Below are 23,539 nucleotides of genomic sequence, written 5' to 3'. Positions count from 1 at the left end.
TAGATACAGTTAAGATAGTACTCTCTGTCTCCCAATTATGACTAAAACTAGCAAATTGCTATATCTAATCTTCAATAATTTCTTACAAGTTACAAGGACAGGCTTGGTCTAGAAGCTGAAAACTACTAACTCTCAACAAATAAAGGTGCTAGCTGTACCGAAGAAACCACAGGCACACATATCGCTTGTGTCGGCTTATTCTGCTAGTATTCTCCCAGGAACCAACAGGAAACCCTTTGACCAGCCCAAACAGAAACTCACAAGATTCCCTCATTGTTGGCAAATGACTGCAGTTAATGTATCGAAGAATGACAAAGCATCTGCCTTCTGAGGAGTGTGCCTATCTTTCATTGAACAAAAAATTGAATATCCCAATCAATTATGAGAGGAAAATAAGCAGCCTCACCAGCTTCCAGAAGCAGCTCTTCTCAAGCAGTCCCGATATTTCTGTCTTCAGACAAATATAAAACCATTAAAAAAAAATAAAGCTGCAAACTAGCCCATATTGCAACAAAGTACATTTTAACAGTCTCAGGAATTTTAGTCAATATGTGGACAGCTGTTCACTTGGACTGTAGTATGTAACAAGTGTAAGCCATTTACTGTAAGAGGAAAAGGGTCCAATAGTTAACTTCCCCAAATTGGAGGCTGTTTTACCATGCTACTGAAAACTCTGTATTTCATCAAAATATCATAAACATATCACAAAATTTGATTTAAGTTTACCTGTAAACTGTGCCCTTCATAATCCAAACAAAGGGCTTGTAAGATTGTCTACTTCTGTTTGCTTGGTTCAGTCAGAAAAATAATTTCTCACTGATGCCAGAATGTTCTTCATGAGGATTCACCTTAACTGTTCACTTTACTATCGTTTCCTTCATCACACTTGCTGACCCTTCTTCTGTGATTCACCACACCTTATCAGGAAATTATTCCATTTAACTCAACTGGGCAGTACGTTTGGAGCTTTTGGTTTTGACTTCAGCCATGACCAGTGGTGTTGTGCTTGGAGATTTGTTCAGGCTTATTGGAAGTCTGAATTTGATAGTGTATATTGATTCATACACTCTCAATTATTACTGCATTTGAAGTGTGTGCAGATTTCTGTATGTGTGTGTACATGCACACATACACACAGAGGAGGTAATATTTTCCCAGATTAAAAGATTCACCCATCTGGAATCATTCAAAAAGGAAATACATGTTCAAAACCTGTGGTAGCTTTGAAAACCTCAATACACTGTAGATGGATTAACACTGTAGGTGGATTAAACACATCAATCAATTAGTTTTTGCTGAAACTTACACTGAGTAACCAGTATCATTTTAACTCTGAAAAGACCAGCACTCCATCATAATACAGATACATACTCACACACACAATCTCATCCAGTAACATGTGCACCTAGCTAAGAAGAAAAGTGTTGAAATAACTATAACTACATAATTAGTGGAAAGTACAGCAGTTGTCAAAATCTTGGGAACTTTTCAGACTACTAGTTGGAGGCAAGTCCAGCTCTATGTCTAACAAGGACCATTTCTGTTGAGTACATTTGTTTGTTTATTCTCCAGATTGAACAGTGGATAAAAAGCAGATATGCATGAAACCAACAGCCACGGGTCTCTTTTGTTTAGGATCATCCACTGTTGAATTATTTTTCACTGCAGCCAAAGGGTCTGTTTGAACTTCCTGACTGTTCATCACACATAATTTGGAGTATTTAACATTATGTCAAGAAAATTGCCCATTGCTTCCTACCGTGGAAACCTATGGGAGCTCTATATCTTTAAACTAATTTTACTTAAAGTATTCCATTGAATAGCATGACTGTCTCACTATAATCAGTGCAGCAGTAATGTAATTAATCTCAAAATTGCTGTGGGGAGTACAAGGCATCTCAGTTGCTTGTCGTAACAATCTAAATTAGTGTATTACTGAAAGATGTTGGGGAGGAACAGTTCATTTTAGGTAAATGCTGTCAGGGTATCCATCCTTTCTATTTCTAAAGCTGAAATTAAAACTACCATCATAGTTCTCCTTTTGAAATCCAAATTAGTATGTTTTGAGGTGGGAAAGTATAATTAATTTTGATGTGGTATTCCTACAGATGCAGCTTTGCATTTTATAATAATTAAATTTGTTTGAATAAAAATTCATGTTTTATTTAGAAAAGAAAAATTGGTTTGGCTCAAAGCATGCCATTGTATCAGAACAATTCTCTTTTTTCACTGAAACTTCACAGACGGCTGCTGCTTCTTTTCCTAAGCAAAAAAATTATTCTTGCTGTTTTACTTTTTCTAAAGCCATCCTTTAACTGTTCTATTTAGAGGTATTTTTGACTGGGCATGCAACTTCTCTAATGTCCGGCATATCTCAGAGGTGAACTTTAAAGAATTAAATTTAAAAGAGATTCAAATAATAATAGTGATTAATGATAATATATTGTGGAGAATAGCTGATGCAGATGCCTGGAATCCAGTACTTGGTATTGCTCAACACTGTCCCGTCCCCTCTTCTCAGGAAGTAAATCAAACATGAAATGAAATGAAAAACATTACTCTGATATAAAGGTTATGAAAGGTAATGCAAGTAGTAAACTGAGGTCAGTTTGGCCTGTTATTCCCTATGGTGCCACAACACAAGAATAGGAAGTGTTTTCAGATTGCTACCACTCTGAAAAAAATCAGCAGAGTAAAATTTTATCTTTTAAAGTCTAAAGATTAATCTTCCAACTGCAGATAAGGGAAGAGAGTAAGACTCTTGCTGGGTAAAGAGTTGAAAGCCTTTCTCTTGCTCAGTGAATATACTCCCCAATGTTAAAATCACAAAACAGCACATGTCAGTTGTCTGGAAGAAAGTCAGATATTTCATTTAGTTCTTGTATTTTTTCAGCAATGATCCAAAGCAGAACACTGAACAATCCAGACGATTATCACATAATCTGTTCTTTTAATATATATAAGAAATCAAAATGTAAGTAAAACAAGCACTGAATAATTAAAGAAATGCATAACAGTAAGGACCTGATTTTAATTTGCATAATTTTTCCCTTAATAGTACCTAATTAAGACATCAGTTAAAAAAAAAAAAAAACACAACAGAACTCTAAGACTTTCCACACTGAATTAACATTAAGGAGTTTTAATGGATGTCTTAATTAGACTTTGTTGTTCATGGAAATTTTACACAAATTAAAATCAGGTCCTGTATGCAACACTCTCAGCTGAGTCTCAGCAAAAACGTTACATGGAACTGAAAGACTTTTAATCCATGCAGACAGCAATTTGTATTCTAAAGCCAACATACTCCATTTTCACTTTTTGGTTTAATTTGCATTAATATTGTAAGCAACAAAAATCACATAGTTAGGACTTCTCCCTTCAAAGTAAATTTTGATTTTATAGACTCACTTTTTGTTTTTTTAAATATGTATAAAGTCATGCAGCTGGACCAGAGCATTAGTCCATGGGGACAATAGCCACAATGACCTTCTCCACAGCCCACAGGGGCCGTTATCTGTTATTCAACACAGTAAGTTTGATTCAGCCTCAAGTTCTATTGCTGTTGTGTCTGAAACACTCACTGAAAAGCCTGTCATTATTGGTGAAAAACAAAACAAAACAAAGCCCAAAACAAAATGTTGTCACAGCACCCCCTTCATCCCTGGTAAGACAGCCCTTCCAAAGGAACCCAACTCTTAGGAGCAGGAAAACCTGACCACTGTCTCTTCAGTTTACATTCCGAAGACTCGTCCAAAAAACATGCTAAAGCACAAACTACAGGGCTCCACAGGAGTCTTTCAAACAAGGCATCAAAAATCAGTAACAGCCCGAGCAGCAAAGATTATGTTACACTGACACTGGAAATATTCCAAGTATTGATAGACCAAGTCTCAAATGTAGTTTACCCTATAGCGCAGATCCCATGCTAACGCTACGTGCTGATTCTGTCATGGAAAGTAGTTTTGCACACAGTCCTTCACAAATTACTTCCCTAAAAAAAACCACATTAATTTCCCATATCAGACACAAGTCTGAATCAGTGTAGCAGCCCAGAACTCATCTGTTATCGCCTGTTTTCTACAAAAGGAAGAAAAAACAATTTTGTGGGTCTGTGCTGTGCTCACTAGAGTAACGTCTTTGCACTTCTGCAAAGAAATATGAGGTGCCTACAAAACAGGGCACACATTACCTTGCCAGAGTTTATTTTCATTGTCAGTCTATAAATACACCTGTACATGGGTTCATGTGCATGCGCGACCGTGTACGTGTCAGCGCACCCCTTGCTCTGCCCCACAGCAGGACCTTCCTCTCCAGCAGCCCTACAGGGGCGCAGAGGCCCCAGACTGCAGGAGGGGTGCAGGACTGGGACCCCCTGTTAGTGCTGACGGCTCATTCAGTACAAGTATTTTTCTTATGCTTGACAGAGGAATAGCGATTGGATAAGACTAACCTGCGCCCTTTATTCAGCCATGCTGAACAGGAAAAGTTGCTGGATTGTTTATATGCCAGCTCTCAGCTTGTTCTGAGACCAGAACTAGTGAGATACTGGTCTACTTGCCCTGGAAGACACACATTCCTCATAGGATTTCTTTTGGAGGGTTTGCATTGTTTTACAGTACCTGGCTAGTCTGCGGGCTGGACGGGTCATAAGAAGGTACATAATTCTTCAGAGTATCCTGAGGATTCAGGTGGGGAGGATATCTGATCGTTGGATGAGAGAAGTAGCTAGATGGGGCAGGAGGGAGAATAGCTTGTGCTGGAAATGGCAATGGTGAAGGTGGAGGTGGAGTTCTAGTTGAGATGACTGGAGAAGATAAAATAAAATTAAAATTACTTCGTATCTTGTTTCTTCTAAAATTCTTCACCTCTGTGTTACAGCAAGAAAAATAAAAAGTCAGTTATAAATCAGTACACTGCATTTCTGCTTCATGGCATCTTTACAGAAAAGCTTACATGTCCTCCCCTCACATCATCCCAGGCAGTGGAAATTGCTACTGTTTCAAATTCATAAATACTGTATCTTGCTTTGGTTTTGTGGGTTATGCCATCATTTTTTTCTTGTTTTTTCTTTACACAATAATCATTCTCCAGCACAAAATACATTTCAGTTATACAGTTTTCCCATCTGGAGCCCAAATAAACAAAATAAATATTTTACTCAATAAATGAAACATACGATTTTATCTACAGCCCTCCAACAGAGGAGAACAAGGTCACCAAGTCCTAAGAAACAGTCAGTGATTTGTCACTGCATTGCACTCTACCTGCCTCAGGTAGGGATGGGGTAATAAGTGTTCATCACTAACGCCACGAATATTAGCCAACCTTTGTGAAAATGCTGTATAACATTCAACTTCAGGGCCTGGGAAAATATCTCTAACAAACAAAAAAGTATCTACTTTCTATATATTTTTCTTTGCATTCTCTTCCTTCCCAGCCCCTACAAACAAACACTTCTCTATCTATAGACTATATGTAATGTGTAAACAACCAGCAATGTTTTCACAGTGACAGGAATGCACAGCATGTCCTGCTGCTGCCCAGTTGTCCGACTGGAAGTGGAGAGTGTTCTTCTATCACACTGCACAATAACCCGCCTTCCACCCTTACTACACATCTAGAGGGCACCTACGTGGCAACCTATTAAAAAGGAGGTACTGAGTTCAATGGAAGTGGAGAAAAGACAGTGGTGTTTTCATTTTCATTAGTGGGAGGGTAGAAAATCAAGGTATAAGCAAGGTTTTATAAACTGTTCACGCTTCTATATTGTATCAATACAAGAACACCAACACTGCTTTTCTGGATCACCTCTTATGCCTTTGATGTTTTTTCAGCTTAATTTTTAAATGACTTGCTATTTTTGAGTTGGGACCAAGTTACAGTTTGCCCAAGAAAAAACAACAGTAGGAATGTTCCAAAATTGCTGTACTTGGTCATCAAAATCCTGGAAATTTCAAGAACATTGCTCACTGACGTAATAGAACAGGCTACACAGATGGAAATCAGGTTTCCTAGCAAGTAAATAGCTCATCTACAAATTGGGTTATGACTATCACTCAAATACATATATCCAAAAATTATACACTAAAGCAAATATAAAGATCTACACATAAGTGTAGGGCCAAAAATAATTATAGAAGCTTCTTTTGCAACAGGCTCATTTTAACCACAGCCCCACTAGTTCTGTTTAATCATAAAACATTAGTTACTGCTCTGACATGTGGGAGCTGTGCAAAACAAACACAAGTGAGCAGAAATCTCTCTCTTCCATTTCACTCATTGTCTCTGATGTGCTTGAGTATTTGCTGATAGTGGATTACATCTTACAGAGACCAGAATTAATCCAGGCTCACTTTCATAATACAAAATACGTGGATATTAAGGGGAAAATCGTCCTTATACACGAATTGAAAAAGAGGAACTTGAAATCATGAGGGAACTACAAAACAGAAACTCCTCAAAGCAGAATGCTTTGCATGTGAAAGAAAAGAAGAAAGAGTCCTCAATCTGTTTTACTCCTCTAGTCACCCAGCTCTGCTCAAGAAATACATCCCTTTACATGCAGTTTACAAGGAGACATGATGAGCTGCTGAGGGAAGACTTGCGAGGACCATGTTCTCACCTGAAGAACGAAGGCCATCTCACCTCTAAAATTAAACAGAACATGATGCTGGAATTTCCCTGTCATTCCTGATGAACTCTCAAGTAAACATGCATTCTGTCAAATTTCAAGTGTCTTCTTCACACTTTAAGTGAAGTTTTACTATGGATTTACTCTGGATTTCAGAAAACAGATGTTGAAAAATATTTATCAGGACTCTACCTCTTTGGACAGGGCATTCAAAAGAAGCACTGGTACTTATTTCATTGTGTCACATAGTGAACACTGTTGTGACTTCTCTTGTGTATTAGATCCTACCTATTCTGGTATTTAAATGCAACATAGTCATAGCAATAATAACAGAAAAGGATGTAGGTGGAAGGACAAAAGATAGGGAGGATTTCTCCTCTGTCGGTTTCTTCATGCAGTTTACATCTTATTTTATTCACTGGTTAATCCCAAATCCTTTCCAGTGACTTGCAGCAGTCAGACTACCTGAACTGAGTTTAATGAGCATTCCTACAAGGACAGGCCAACCTCTTCCATTTCTACTCTCATCAGTATTATAAATGGGATCAGGTCTGTAAGAAAGTCTGCAAAATGCATCACAATCTGATTGTAGGAAAGGAGAACAGACCAAATGAATAGGGAGGTATTTCTTCCTCCTCCAAAACCCTCACCACTGTGTGCAACTCCTGGGATTCCTGGGTGGTGATGCTGGGGAAAAGTGCTCAGTCTTGGTGAAGAATCCTGGGGAGAAGTAGGACTAAACAAAGGCTTTTCAGGTTTCTTCATTGTAGGAGAAGACATATCTGCAATAGAAAAACAATAGAACAGTGATATTAGCTTAGAAGCCTGTCTCAGGACCCATCATTCTGTAGACTGAAAATATTTATTTTTACTGTTCTTGCGTAAATATTATTTGCTGACCCAACTCCTCTGTGACCAACAAACTAATTTTAAACTATTACTTTCAAACTTGAGAATGGATAATAATACCCTAACTCATTTTTGTCCTGCAAAACAGAAACTACATTCCTTGCATACCCAACAAGCCAAACAGTGAAGAAATGCATGTCTTCAGAACCTCCCTAGACACTTCTCAGCTCCCCAGAACATCACCAGATCATCTGCTCCTTCAACAGCCACATAACCTTTATTGCATTTTTTAATGGAACACTTACACTCAGGTGTGTAGGGTAACTGTCATACACATGCCGGTTTACGGTATTTATTATTTTGTAATTTCAAAACCCATCCCTTACCCTTCCCAAAACCATAGTGAAACAATGTAACCTCCCTAAGAATAAAGGATACTTTAACTTCTCTATCTCATATTTTCCATGTCTCGAGTAGGGCCTTCCCACCTCTTCCTTCCAGTTTCTCTATCAACAAAAACATTTCTTTAGAGCTTGCTGCACTAAGATAACACACTAGTAGGGACAAATGTGTGATTTCTACCACGTATGGTTACTGATATTGCCTAAAGCAAAAATACTGGATTCTTTCTGAAAGTTTAAATTAATTAAACAACATTTGTTGGACTTTGCACCAAATTATTTCAAAGTTCATTATAGTATTTTATAGGACACACACCAATATCATAAGTGGCTTCCATTTCAAATTAATGGGACTAACTCATGTTTAAAGCAAAGGTCATTTCTCAAGTAGTGTACTGGACTGGGGCCACATTGCAGCTGACTTTGCTACATGGACTGTGTTAGCCCTTAGAGTGATTTTGGCACTTTTAATATTGGCACACTGTATCGAGCTGTTCTGGAGGACATACAATCATCTTGGAAGTCAAAGACAGGCCTGCAAAATGTGAGCACCTTACTGAGATCAAATTGAACCAGTGCTTTCTGAACTGGTTGGAGTTTAAGAGTGGGTTTTCACCCTGAAAGCTGTACTTAGAGCAGGACCCATCAAACTAAGACACCCCTTGTCCGCTCTGCCCCGTCCCGCTGCCAAGCCCTGCAGAGGCACTGGCACCAGACCCAGAGCAGACTCTGCCAGTGCCCCTCCACCACCCCCCTGCAGCTCCTCTGCTCCCCTTTGGTCCTGACTGCTAAGTCTGCTGATTTCCCAAATACCCTGCAAAGTTCACCTCTTCGGGAAGGCTGCTGAGAAAGGATTTTGTACAGCGAAACATTCAGCAAGACCAAGGAACTGCTTTACAACAGAGCAATTCAGCACTCATTCATTTTTAGCAGATATGACAAAGGTTATTGTATGCATTTGTTATACTGATCTGTTGCAATTTTATGTTGTTATCAAAAACACTGAGCGCTGACAGAGGCACCTCTAGCTGTCTTATAAAAATTTGGTAAATACATTGTTGTCAAGGAAGAAAACCAAGGAATATTTTGTTTCTTTGAATCTACCAGCAAAGACAAAGTTGCCAGATGGTTACAGTTCTGTTGAATACATTCTGCTAAGCTAAGAAATAACTTTTAAAGTTGCAAGACTGAATTTTTTTAAACTGAGTTTTGCACAGGCAAACCATGATAAGAAGGCATATTAATTCTGAAATGATTTCCAAACATTTCATTCTGTTTTATTTTCCTCTCAAATGGCAACCCCAGCTTCTTCATATAAGGACCTAGTTCCATCAGAGCAAGAAAATTCTCACACCTACACAACAGATGTAGGGTGTTATAAAAGCCCAGGACAAAATTAACCAGCTATTGTCTTTGTACTGTGGTTCTGTGCATGCACAATCTCTGTCTCTGCAGAAACACTGCAATGTCACATTCTGAGAAAAAAGATGTGTGCTTAATAGCTTGTAGACACAGCCTCCCACTACAATGCTGCGGTCATCAGTACTCCACAGAACCATAGAATCATAGAATGGTTTGGTTGGAAGGGACCTTAAAGACCATCTAGCTCCAAAACCCCTGCCATGGGCAGGGACACCTTCCACTAGACCAGGTTGCCCAAAGCCTCATCTTTTGCCACAGAACTTATCGGCGACCAAGTGTCTTGTAAACTCTACCACACATAGGATATCACAAAAGAGAGAATGTATAGTTTAATTTTATTTCAAATTAAAAGTACTGCACTTAAGCCTCCCTGAGGAAAAAACAAATCATGGGCTGGAACTGGAAAATCTTTTCCTTATGTAAAGCTCATATTCAAAAAAAAGAGGCCATGAAAGAAAGAGCTGCCTAGCTCCTGAAGGTCTGCATGCGTCAGCAGCTCTGATTTCTGGAATGCAACAGAGATTTAATTTGGTTGGTGACTGTTACTTCATTAAACAAGCAAAAGTTGTTGTGTTTTTCAAAACCAAAATATTTTACTTGCTCGAAAGAAGTATGCTATATGAAGTGCAATGTAATCAGAATACCCATTAACCCCCCAGTGGCATCACTAATTTGAAAGGAATCTACTGAAAAGGAAATTGGTGACTATGATAACCCTAGCATTTGCTTTCAAAATGTGTAATTTATTCCTGCTCTTACTTTATGGAAGTAAGAATTATAGTTAGCACATAGAAATCAGACAGCATAAATTACAAAGCAAACACAATGTTTGAAAGACTGTTTCCTCAAGGTGAGCACGACCGGTAGTCAGGAATAGAAAATTCAGCACTGCTATAAAAATACTCATTACCCACCAAAACAGCAACTGTAATGTACACTGCACAGCACATCACCATGAAGTACTTTAAGAAGTCTCATTATATGCAGCACAGGCAACTGCAAAGAATAACAGCTGAAGTGCAGGGAGCAGCTTCTTTGTTAAAACAATGCACTTTTTGCTTTGAGAAGCAATTCGGATAGCCCCTTCCCCCCACAGCCCCCGCTGCTCTCCCCACGTGTGCCTGGCCCTCAGAACCGAGCATTCGTGCTCCTGCCACTGCCGAATAACAGAGGCAGATGACAGGGGAGATAGAACAATAACTGTTTGTGTAGGTTAGGAAGAAGGCTGCAGCCATCTCCTCCTTGACCAAGACAGGAGGCTTAGACCTTTAATAGGAAAACACACAAGGTACATTTCTTTGGAGAGTTACCAGTTACAAAAACAAAAAGTGTGGGGGGGGGGGGGTAGTGCAAAGCGGTTTTTCACTGCCTGATTTTGCTCATCAGAAACAGTGCCTTTTAATAAGGCAGAATGAGTTAAAGTCACAATGAGACTTCATATGATTTTACTAGTAGCTTCTACATAACATAAAACACACATTTTTCTCATTTTAAAACACGTCTTATTTTTTCCACATCATGAGATATAGTCTAGTAGCTACATAAAGCTTAGTTATATACTGATAATTCAAAATGAATGGCAAACAGAGGTCACAAAAACAGGCCACTTGCTCCTATGTCTGTGTCAAAGTTTCAGGAATGAGATTCCAATCCTTATTACTTTCAGAATGAAAATAAAAGAGTTTCAAGTGTGATTTATTTTTAGATTTTTGCAACAAATGCTAAGTACAGATGAAAAGCAGAAAGATGCCAAAAGCACTTGGACAAACTTATCAAAAGGTCAACATTAATGAGACACTGTGTCCCATCCTGCTGAGAATTTTCTTCAAATGTGAAAAATTGTTTTGGTTTTGGTTTTGGTTTTTAATTCTCAGTGCTGTTCCAAATCACTCTTGCCTGTATTCTCCTATTACTGTGGAGACACAGTACATAGGCACCTAAACAGGTGGCAAGTTATACATTATAAAGCACCTCATCAAAGAAAAAAGGCCTTATGCAAATGAAAAGAGATCATCTCATCTCCCAACAAGGTAAATCTGTCCACATAGGAAGGCAGAAGAGCTGCTGTGAAGCATACCGTATGTAGCCTGTTCATCAGCAGCTTGCGTAAATGCTGCTCCAGATGTATAGCTGTTCAAGACAGCCCAAGGCAACAATTGTGATCAATTCTTCTGTGAAAAAATGCTGCAGGGAAAGTGTGTAGAAACGTGTTTACATCAGCCTTTAATTAAACTGTTGTTCACTTCCAAAGAACCTTAGCAAACACTAATCAGACATGAGTTTTGGCAATGTCCTCATCAAAGCAAAGACCATCTTTCTCAGTCTGAAGCAGCTAGTCATCCAGGCAGTTCCCTGGACGAATGTCACCTTGGCACACCACTCAGCAAGCCACTTGTTAGGTGAACTCAGCTGGAATCGAGCAGTGATCCAGGGCAAGTTCAAACATCCCCCTGCTTGTTTCTGGACACCTGATCTGCTTTCTTGCTCACCACTACAAGAAGGTAGCTTCTCTTTCTTGCTTATGAGCAGAGTAAGAAGAAATCATAAACAAATATTAAATAACTTTTAATCCAGTTTATTCTTTAACTCTTCTTATTAATATCTTTCCTACTGCTTAGTTTCACAAGTCTGTCTTTACAAGGTACGCTCCTGCAGACAACAATCTGTAAAGATTCACTCACAACTCATTAGTGTAGCATCACCTGCAGAGAAAGCAAGATAATTCAACTTACTGTATATATAAAGCCATAGTGAAAACAGGAAAGCTATGCAGTCCATAGCACCACCGGCAAACTATACGAGGCATCCTTTCATGTTACAGTTTTAAACAAACTGCTCTTTTCCCAGAGGCAGTGCCTGGGATAATTTCTGGTGGTAGGATACACTACATAGATCACGTTCAGCCGGGCCTCACTCTCCACTGCCTCCACCACATCTGGTAGGTACGCTTGTGTGAAGCATGTGTGAAAACTTAAGTAAAATTTTAAATTCACATCAGATAGCTGGGGGATGATGATGAATCATGACAAATCCCACTGTGCTCAGGAGAATCAGTTTTCTTTTACACCTGGGCCTGTGAAGAATCACCAGAGCCAGCATCACCAATTTTCAGGTGTGCTCAGTCTGATTTCATTTCACGCTGGAAGCATTCTGTATTTCTCAACTGCAGGTCTTAATAAGGCACCTAACACTGAATATTGACGGCTGAGTGACTCTAAAGCACAACCGTCTCTCATTTGTAAGAAAAAGACTTTGTTATATCTGTCCTAAAGTCTTGGCACTGGGGCTGGATGGAAACCAAGAATCCTGAAAATCAAAACATTTTAATTCATTTATCTTCTTCACAGAAAATGAATGGTGACATATTTTTGTGAATACATAGGACAGACAGACAGATGTGGCTGAACAGCTTGGTGTCTGAGATATCTGACGCCTAGAACAGAAAAAGACTTGCTAGAATTCCTGTTCAGTATCAGGCAGAGATCAGGCTTTGCATCTAGCTCTCCCATTACTCAAATCCATGCCCTAATCATTGTCTTGTTGGTGTCTCATTCCCCCTCACTGTAAGTTTTATCTTGGACCAGAGAAAGGCCCTCCTAAAACTTTATTTATTTCCATGAAAAAAACAGTTCTGATAATCAATGTTTTCCTGAGTGGAAAATCAACAAAACAAACCAAACAAACAAAAAAAATCATGATCAGTTCTGTTTCATGACTTTCTGAGACACGTATAGCAATTCTCAATGTGAAGGTCTTTCTACTCACTTTTGAGAGAAACAGTGAGGTTATATGCTCATGTTGCTTAGCAGCTGAGAGTGTTCTGAACTTGAGGAGCAGCCAGTGTTAAAGTTTGAGGAGAGCTGCGCTCTTCACTTTTAAAAACCTGATCCCAGCTTTATTTTTGCTATACATGAACATGACAACATACACATCATATCTATACATCAAGTGCAGAAAAGCATTTTACATATGAAAATTTTATACTAGAGTAGATTACTTTACTGTACAAAGCTTTTACAACCCCTCGTCTTCAAATCAGCCTACTTAGCACAAATGTTATTTTCACAGGCACACCTCTGATATCGCACAATCCAGTCTGTCAGACCGTGACACTGGTTTTCCTATCAGAAACCATGCTCAGAGTTAATCAAACACTCTGTTACGCTGTTTTGCCATTTCACGACAGAGAAACAATACATTTAAACATATTATCTTTTGTGATTTGTAGTGAAAAGACCTAAGAAAGGGAACTAGACTAGCATTTCTTCCAATGCCATTTTCAGTACTGCAAGCTGGCAAGTGAAACACTACAACATTGCAATTCAGAAAAGCTACAGCAAAACAAGAGTAAATTTCTCACAATAGCAACTGAATCATTTCCTTGTTCATTCTCTGTTAATTTTTTCTAATAAATTACACTATTTTATTTTGCATTGCTCAATAAACATTAATATACATAGGAGAAGAAAGTGGTGCAAGAACCTTCAGACAACCGAAACGTGAGAATCATAAATCCTTTACATGGAGCAAACATGTCACTCTTCTCAACCTTACCCACATGCAAACTTGCAGAATACTGTATTCCATTGCTAACAGTTACATTCTGTAGGGTGTGTTAACCTTTTCTTTTCCTCAACAGGAAGGGGTTTGGACAAAAGATAAAAGGGTTGTATCTACCTGCCCTTATATGTCCCAGCACACTGGGGGTGGGAGAGTTGGGGAGGGGATGGGGGTGTGGAAAAGCCAGACAAGTCTCTGCACAAACACACTGTAGGATGCTTTTTCTTGGTGTGAGAGACTGACTGTATAAAGTTGGACAACTGAATTTCTTCATTGCATTACTAATACCCTACTTTTTGTGGACTGAAAGCAAAACAACTCAGCACAGTTCCTGTTAAAATTACATACACTAGCTTTTGAAAAGTGTAATTCTAATGCATGGCTATTTAAGTTACGGTAATTGGGAAAGTTGCATGCGCATCTTCTAAAATTACCTTTTTTTTTTTTAACAAAAGGCAGTTTATAAAACAGGACAAGAGGAAAGATATGATGGTCAGATTACAGCATTAATATTGATTATGTACACATCAAAAACATCCACATCCCAGAGTAATTTCAAAAAAATGTTTACCACTAGGATGGGACATACAGACTTTTTGACAGTGTCATATGACATGTAAGTCATTAACTGCCATACTGAAGAGGTTATTGCTATTTAAATTTACATCTATTCCCACTAAGATTAAGTTGAAACTAAGGCACGCTATCCTGCAAGAACAGCGGGTAGCAATTCTTCATTCTCATCCTTCAAACCCACCTTGCCACTCCTCGTCAGAAAGTAACAGTAAACCTCCCAGGAAAGGTTCATAATCAGCATGACCACGTTATCATACCTGCACTGTTTCTTATGAGGAGAAAAATACCCTTTTTTTCCATGCAGTGATTTGCTGGCATAAAGCTGACCAGCCTTCCTCACCCTACATGCCTCATACCAGATGCATTGTCCAGCTGCAAGACCCCCAAGACACAGGTACCACCAGCGAGACCATGGAGAGCAGGGGCGTTGCTGTTGGAGGAAGGTGAGAATGTCTCCACCACCTCCGCAGTGACTACAGGGGCCAGCGGCACAGTGCTGGGTTTCACCACTGCAGCCTCTCTGGCCTCACTTCTTCCCACAACTTCAGACTCCATTTTCCAACCCCCTCTGTACCAGCACAGCCCATCAGAAGTCATATGGGAAGTACTCAGCAGTAACTCAGAGCTCAGTGGGATGGCTACCTGCTAGACATGGAGCAGGCACTGCAAGTAATGAGGCTGACTTCGGAAAGAGGGATAAAAAGCATGAGACCAAAAATACAGCGTTGCTGCCACAAAGAATGTACTATAACAAATATATGCACTGCCATTAACAAACCCACGTGAAGCTCCAAGTACTCTGCACTGCCATAAATAACCCTTAAGTAGTTATAGTGCACTTTAGGTACTCGACTACTTTTTTATTTAATTTTACACTTCTGAAACGGATTGGGTCATTTCATCATCTATGTGTCATTGTTAAGAGACGTGATTCCAGTAGACAGCTGTCATAGCAGACCATTATGGGAGACTGTGAGAAAATCCAATTAAAAAGTCAAACAAATTATAAAGACTTTAGATTACATTTTAGTCATTTATTAAATTATCCTACAAAAAGTCATCCAAACTCCAAGGAAAAATGCACAGCTATAACATCTCATTAGTGCTGAGAATCCAAGGAACTTGGTTAGAAAATGAAATCAATATTGTAACCTTAACTGCAAAAGTCAGAAAAGTATTCCCAATTTCTAATGCAATAAGAACAAAGAGGCATTTGAGATAAAACAATGTAAGGGAAGTTGTTGATGGAGAAGCATTTAGGTTATGGCATCTCCTTTTCATTACTATTACAGTCTATACTGGTAACAGTTTAGGATGGTTTAATAGGTGTGCTATATTAATTTAATTGTAGGTCCATCTGGGGATTGGTTTTGAACTGAGATAAAATCATTAACTCACACTAAAATATACCACTTTGTTCAAGTTTGATACAGTTTCTATGAAAGCAGTAAAAAAGAGAAATTAAGAACCTTTTCAAATGTATCTATGTATACAGCACAGAAACAAAGAATCTTTCAATGAACACAAAAAAGAGAGGTGCCTAAAAAAAAAGTTACAATATGTGGGCTAAATTAATTTTTTCCACCTCATGGATGTACCATAACGGGGAAAAAAAGTCAGTGCAGACACCTATGATTCATGAGGTACTAAATACCTATTCTTTCAGTAACTGAAGCTATTCTGCACCACAAAGGTTAGGTCATACAGAATAATACTTACCCTACAATTTCTAATAGCAGCTGATCAGTTTCAAAAACACTAATGAAATCTCTTATTCAGCAACATTGGAATAGGACAATTACATGTAATAGTTCCTGGGCCAAATCTTGCATTAAGATGTGCATTTTGTCACTAATTTCAATCAAAGGATACCTAGAGTCACCACCAAGGTAACCAGATGTTGCCATAGTATAAAGTTCACCACAGAATAAGTGCTATACATACAAGAAAAATACCCTTTTGCACTTACATCTTTCACTGATGTATATGGGAGACACATATGCTAGCCTTGAGTGTATTCAATTCACTAACCATGCATGGAAAACATTAAGTAATAGGCCTTGCCACAATATATTAGTCAAAATAAAAGACAAAGCACCTATAATGAGATTTTTTACAGAGACTTTATTGAGCCAATAACAGTCGTTTCCAGGAACGCAAAAAAGCAAACCTTTTTGTATGCTTCCTACTGTATTTATCTTTCTGTCTGTATTTCTAAACATTTTATTACTCTTCATTCATTCAGAAACTGAAGTGTACATGGGCTGAAGTCAGGTCCCTGCTCTGACTAGAGCAGAAACTTCCTCATCTGCTATTCCTCAACTGAATATTTGAAGATACTTATGAACAAGTTGTAAATTGATCTAAAACTATTCTAAACACAGAAAAACAGATATAATCTCTGTTGTTTTATTTTTGGAGAGACTGTGAACTTAACATCATTCTTACCCAATAATGGAGCATATAAATTTTCTTGATGTACAAACAACCTCACTCATTTTAAGATAACGTTTTTGCTGTCCTAGTCATTGATTTTTTTCTCTTTCTCTGTCTTTTTAATTAAATAAGCATTTGAAAGCTCCTTCACTTATTTTTCTCTATCTAGTGTCTTTCAAGCTCCAAGGATAAGAGAGCACTTTTTATCTTTATGAAAGCAGTGTTTAACTTATTTTATGTACCAGCTGTTTTTCTTTAAAATTGCCACTATGGAAATGAAAAGTAAACCAATTCCCTATTGATTTAAAATTTGATATAGCTATGATGGCAGAACTACCGATTTTTAACAAGTAGACATAATGCTTGTTCATTGAACACTACCAAAATCTTATTCTGCAATCAGGAAGAAAGAGGAGAACCCAACTTGCGGCCTCCCAGCCGAATCTTCCTTGCTAATGCTATTGTTTGTTACCACGAAGCTACTTTCAGCATCGCAGTAGCCAACAGGCTAAGAGAAGCCATCACTAAGAACTTTCTCTGGAAATACACTTTGAAAAGTTAGTCTTGGTGAAAAGTACCTCTCGCTTTATGAATGTGAAGTTATGAAAACTTTTCAAGTGGCAGCATTTGACTACTGTGCATACATTATACTAGTTAAAAATACAGAAAATTCAGATAGATCCATAAGGTGTGCATGGGTGTACACATATATATATATATATATGAAAGCTATGTGTATGTGTGTGTATACATTGATTAAAGAGTATTTTGAAATATTAAAAAATACAAAGGCAGATGTAACAGAAGTTACTAACAAGACATAAATTGCTTTAAAACATGCTTTGACATACAAGGATTTTGAGAACTCAGACTGAGTCAAAAACATAGCAATGCATTTAACAGATATTCATCAAGGTAAACCTTTGCAAGATGAAATCATCTGTTAGATGGAGACTATGAGTTTCTAAAGCATCACCCTTCAGAAGGAGCACCAGGAGCTGGAAAAAATCCTGAACTCTGTCCAACACAGGCCACCAAAAAGCCAAGGTGATCTGTTACTGTTCTCAACTCCTGGACCACATTAACTACTTCCTCTTTTAGTTCCCTCACTTCCGAAATCAGAATGTCCATCTTTGACGGTCCATGAGAAGAAGGCCCAAGAAGGAAAGAGCCATCAGGAAGGACCCCAATGGGGAAGGAGTGTCCGGTGGGTGGGGAGAAAGCAAAAGGGGACAAGTGTCCAGAAGAGGGGTATCCAGCAAAGGGGGTCGGGACCTGAGAAGTGGAGGGTCCAACAGCTGCTGGCCAATCAATGGGTGAAGGCGGTCCAGCTGTTTCAGTTTTAATGGTATGCTGGCATCTTGACTCTTGACTGTTGGTAGAGGTGGGTGAGGTGTAAGAGAGTGAACATGATGAAGAAACTGTAAAATTAAAATTTACTTCATTGTATATTGACATTGAGTATTTTCAGACACTTGACTACTACAGAAATCCACATGAATCTCTCCACTTTTATCATGACTGGTGTGTATTGGTGATAACCCGTCTTATTTATTTACAACATACACAGTGTTGCAACACTATAACAGTAAAATAGATCCCAAGGTCAAATAGCGAAATTGTCTGCAATTATATTAATGCACTTTGTCAAGCTAGCTTTTAGAAGGGAAGTCACACTGTGCTCTGTTCTTCTGATACTCCTGTTTCCTTATGAGTTAAGGAAAAAGTATCTCATTTACTTACCAGTTAATAAATCAAGATGTTGACCATCGTTGCCTATTAGATCTGAAGTAGTTTTTACCCACTGCGCTAGTTGCTGGTTTTGTTATATTTTTAATAAGTTACTTTTCCTAATGGGGAGGGTGATTTATGTTTTTTTTTACTGTACAAAATTTTAACTTCCTCAGAATTTCTAAAACATTCAGCAAATTTACTCATGCAGCAACTTCCATCTTTTTCATGAAGTGTTACTACACTACTGCAAAAACTCAAAATCTTTTTTAATGTAGAATTATGTAGAATTCAGCAATAGCAACCTGGAAAAAGGAAGACTGCAAGAGATTTACAGCAAACTACTTTTTAGATCTAGATATCTTTCCAATTGGTAGAAATGTAAGTAAGACATGATCCAGACATTACTGGAGTTAGTAAGACATTCAACTGGAAAAACTGAGGTACAAGCGAGAACAAATAACTTGCGCAAGATTTGACAGCAGACACAGAAACTGAGCTCCTAATTGCCATGTTAGGGCTCTAGTTCTAAGTAATGCACCATTCTCAGAGATGATTTTTCACTTTCTTAGGCTCTGAGATTTTTACAGGATGGTTAGTTACTTGGGAGGTTAATGATAGAGAGAAGGTTCCTGAGAAATCTTTGCAATTATAAACCTCTCTATTTGCTCTGCAGGAAGATCTCACACCTGTTTCAAAAACTCATGCACATAAAGTCATATTTTACATATCTAACACAGCAAAAATAATGGCACAAACTACAGAATCTTCCCACAATGACTGAATGTATGTAAATGCAAAAACAACATTGTAAATCCATAGTATTTTTTTTTTTAAATCTTTTTTTGAAACTGTTACACATACTTTTCTGGCTACATGTATTTTTAAAATAGACACAAACTTTTGCAAGCCAATGAAGTGAACCTCCGGGACAGTATCATGGCTTCATAAGCTTTTCTTTTCTTCCACAAGGATTTACAATCTGACTTCAATAAATACAAATAAAAATTTATTTTTAATACTAATTTTGGTTAATTTGAGTTTTCATATTTTTACATCAGAACAATAACGTGCATAACAATACTAGAGCATAACGCTTTGTGGATTGGCTTTGACCAACCTTATGCCACCTAAAGTTCCCATTTTTCAGATATGCTTACTTATTTCTACCCAGAATTACATCTCCAAACACCCAACTCCCCTAAAATAGACTATAAAACACAACATCTGGAAATCTTATCAAAACATTTTTGGAAGTAGTACCACAGGAAGAAAATAACAGCAAAAGGACAAAGTCTGGATTTTTACAATTGAAAATAGAGAGTCGTATGAGGGAGATTTTATTGTAACTGGGCTGGATTTCTTTTTCTTAGTTTCACAAATGCCACATCCCGGTTAAACCACAAGTACTCCTGTAGTCATGCTCCTACCTGTCATGATGCATGCTTGCACAGTAGAGAGGCTGTAGAAACTATGAGGATTGCAACAGAATCACTCACACAGAATCACTCCTCTCATCTACTTACCTACTAAACTACATGATATTTGTTTTTCACAGCAATAAAAGGTTGACCTAACCTGTTCCACCCCACTGCAAATTGTTGTCTGTCAAATTTTTAACCTATTTCTGTGTAACCCATTAATCTTTGTCCCATTCTCTATCAAAATGGTTAGACACCCCCTAGACACCTACAAAACTCCAAACTGCTTTATTCCAACCTGTTTCATCTATCATTGTTTTATTGTTACTATCTCCATTTCCAAACCACCACTGTCATTTCATTTCTGCTACTTTAAAATGCAACTAAATAAAGATATGATATAAAAGAATCTTTCAAATCTATGTCATTTCTATTTCTATGAAAATACATTACACTTAGGTATGCAGGTGAAGAAATTAGGTCTATTTCAGGTCAGAAGTTAAAGATTTTGTTCTGTCAGGTTCAAAACAGAGACAATGAAACTGAAATCAATAATGCTGTGCCTTAATATCAACTCTATTTCTGATTTTGTTTCTCTTGGAAAAGTTAAAATTGCATCAGAGTGAAAGAGAAGCTACTTACCCAGAAACATGACACCTCTGCATATTCTCATTTGTGGGTACTGTGGAATGATTCATATTTCTGCTGCTGCTGACCCTTGGAGACTGCCTGGAAAAGCAGTGTCTGTTGGGACTACATAAGCATCCCCTGGTGACACTGGATGAACACAAATGTGATCCCAAATGGCTTCTCCTTTTTTTTTCATTTATGCCTAACCTCATATAACACGCAGATCTCCATGGGAGAGAGGGAAGTAGTACCAGTGAGCCCTGCAGCATAGAAACCACCTCCAAACTTTTCTTTCTATTATCTTTGTGCTTGCAGGAGTAAGGAAACAGAATATAGGTTTTCACAAATATCATATCCTGGTAAGACCTCTGTGTCCAAAAGGAGCTTTACACATCATATCAGCATGTATGAAGATGATATCAAGCATCTCACAAACTAGCAGCAGAACAAATATGCCAGGAGCTGCCACATACGTCTTCCCAGTGAGGCCAGGTACAAAGGACAGGCATTGCAGTCACTACCTTACAGTGTTTCCACAGCAGCAGGATAACCTCAGAAAGTGACTGGAGCCAAACATAAATGGTTAGGGGCAAAAGGTTTATGGTTCCCCCCGTATAATGATTTTCAGACTGGACAGTGGCATATCTGTCCCTCTGAAGGAATGGAGGACAGAAAAAACAAAGTCCCTCATAGTGTCTCAAAGACAACCTCTCTGCCAGGGATCTGGTAAAATTTCACTGGGCCCAGCAGTGTTGGAGAACAGGATATTCAGGGAGGAATGTAAATTCTGGGAACCAAAAATAACATACATTGATTCAAGTTTCTCTCTTTTATTCTCTCTTTCTCATCTTTTGAAGTTCTCTGGTTTATGAAACATATAGCGAGAGTTAAAGTGTGTTTCAGTCCAGAAGTCTAGCTACCTAATGGCACAGAAATTAAGTAAAGGTTCATTGTAAATCTGTTCAAGGAATCTGAACAGTAACATTGTTCACTACGGGCAAATATGACATGAAGAAGGCTGGTGAAACTGAACAAAACCAGAGCACAGTTCTTTACAAGCAGAATGATTCAAGAGCTAAAAAGCAGTTGAGATATAGTTGGGAACTATAGAGATCATCTGTGAAAGGCTCTGTCAGCAGGACTCAGGCTCAGCCGTCCATGCAGCATTGCATTTCTTGGAAGCCCCCACAGCTCTCTTGGAAGCACAAAAGGGCTTCATTTCACAAGTAGGGATATGTGGAGACCACTTCAGAGAGCAACAATGGGCTGTTTTCCCCACAACAGTAAAAGTAATTTATTTTGAAAGCACAAAAATCAGTTGAGGTACAACCCTGTCTTTTATGAAAAATCATAATAAAGTGTCATGGCAAAACAGGTAACAGTCACAGAGGAAAATATTTTGTACACAGGAGAAGATTCTGGCTGGCAAAACTATTTCACTGTTCTTAAGTTTGGTTATGCAAAGTCAAGGGCAAGATTATTTTTTTTTTTAATTCAGCAGTGAATACTGCAAACAGCTACAAATAAGAAAATATCAGAGCCTCTAAGAGAACAAAAAGTACAAAAGAAACGATGAAGAAAAAAACTAGTAAACACTGTGTGAGAGGAATAGCCTAATGATGAGAACACATATCAGAGGCTAGGCAGAAGCAGATTAAAAGGAGACCAACTATAACAAAACTATGAAAATAAAAGGCAGCTAAATTAAACACCAATCACATGCTACCTTGCACACAGAGATGAAAGAGAAAACTTCACAGGAAAAAAAAAAAAAAAAAAAAAAAAGAAGCCTAAAATAATATAAAAATAAGATAAGATCAAAGGATTGATTGGTTACTGAAGAACTGAGAGCAACAATGAGCAGCGGACAGGGAAAAGGAGGGCAAACCTTGGAAGATCAGCAAAGGAAGGAATGGCACTCTCTATTTCACTTTTACATACTGTGCTGTACATTTCACAGACTCTCCAAATAGCTGCAGCACCTCAGCCAGAGCATCCATCAGCTAACACTGTTCAAATACTTGCGAGTTTAAACACGTTTTCACATCACAAAAGTGAGGGAAAAGACTACACTGGCATCTAGGTTTCCAAAGTATCAAGATAACATGAGGGAAAGTTATAACAATTAATTTTACTGTTTGGACAGCCATAAATTTCTTTTCCACACAAACATGTTCGCCGCTTCTGACAACGCAAAACAAAACACCACCACTTACCAACACCCTTCAGCATATGGATATAGTCCCACAGAGCTATGTCTGGGCTCTTTAGAAAAGAGCCTATCTCACCTAGTATGGACTAAATGCACATATAGAAGTCTGTCATGGTAAAATAAAAAATGAGTAAACTAATATTGACTCAAGCATAGTATGAAGATGTTTTGGTTTTTACTTGAAACCATTGTACTCAAAATCCTGCTGGGATGATCACAGTATACACAATATCAAGTACCTCACTTGCCACACATCTTTGCAAACAACAGATAAGGCAGTCATCAGATGGAAAAACTATTATGTGGTTGTTTATAATATATCCTGTTGACTGTTGGTTTTAACTACATTTACACAACCAGCAAATACACATACCAGACAGAAAAATAATGATTCTCCTAAACAGCCATCATTTTATTGCAGTACTGGAAAGGCAGATGCAGATTTATTGTATATTTGAATATACTTTGAGGTAAAATGGCCCCATGTTACTCACCTTGATCTCTTTCATGCCATGTCCGACTCCCCGCAGCTGGTGAATTTGGAGAAGGATAAAAGTCTCCTGTCGGGCTTGGCTCCATATTTTCATCTATGGAGATAGTTTTGGGTCTTTTGCTGTTGAAGTAACATGAGATTTGGCAGTAAATATGATATGCAGCTAGTACTGGT

General features: G+C 38.2%; 1 protein-coding gene across 1 annotated transcript in view; it reads right to left on the bottom strand.

Moving 5' to 3' along the window:
- Window positions 1-4,622: 4,622 nt before the first annotated feature.
- NFIB (nuclear factor I/B) overlaps window positions 4,623-23,539 on the bottom strand; it is a gene marked incomplete at its 3' end in the record, with an annotated part of 39,043 nt that continues 20,126 nt past the window's right edge. The window contains exons 5-7 of the mRNA XM_009700246.1: window positions 23,367-23,485; window positions 7,285-7,416; window positions 4,623-4,807 (exon numbers count right to left, since the gene is read on the bottom strand). Coding sequence (XP_009698548.1) covers window positions 4,623-4,807; window positions 7,285-7,416; window positions 23,367-23,485 — 436 coding nt within the window. The remainder of the gene's footprint in view (window positions 4,808-7,284; window positions 7,417-23,366; window positions 23,486-23,539) is intronic.

Source organism: Cariama cristata, unplaced genomic scaffold (genome assembly GCF_000690535.1).
Source record: "Cariama cristata isolate BGI_N322 unplaced genomic scaffold, ASM69053v1 scaffold25145, whole genome shotgun sequence".
Lineage (NCBI taxonomy): Eukaryota > Metazoa > Chordata > Aves > Cariamiformes > Cariamidae > Cariama > Cariama cristata.
This window is presented reverse-complemented; position numbering and strand designations above follow the sequence as displayed.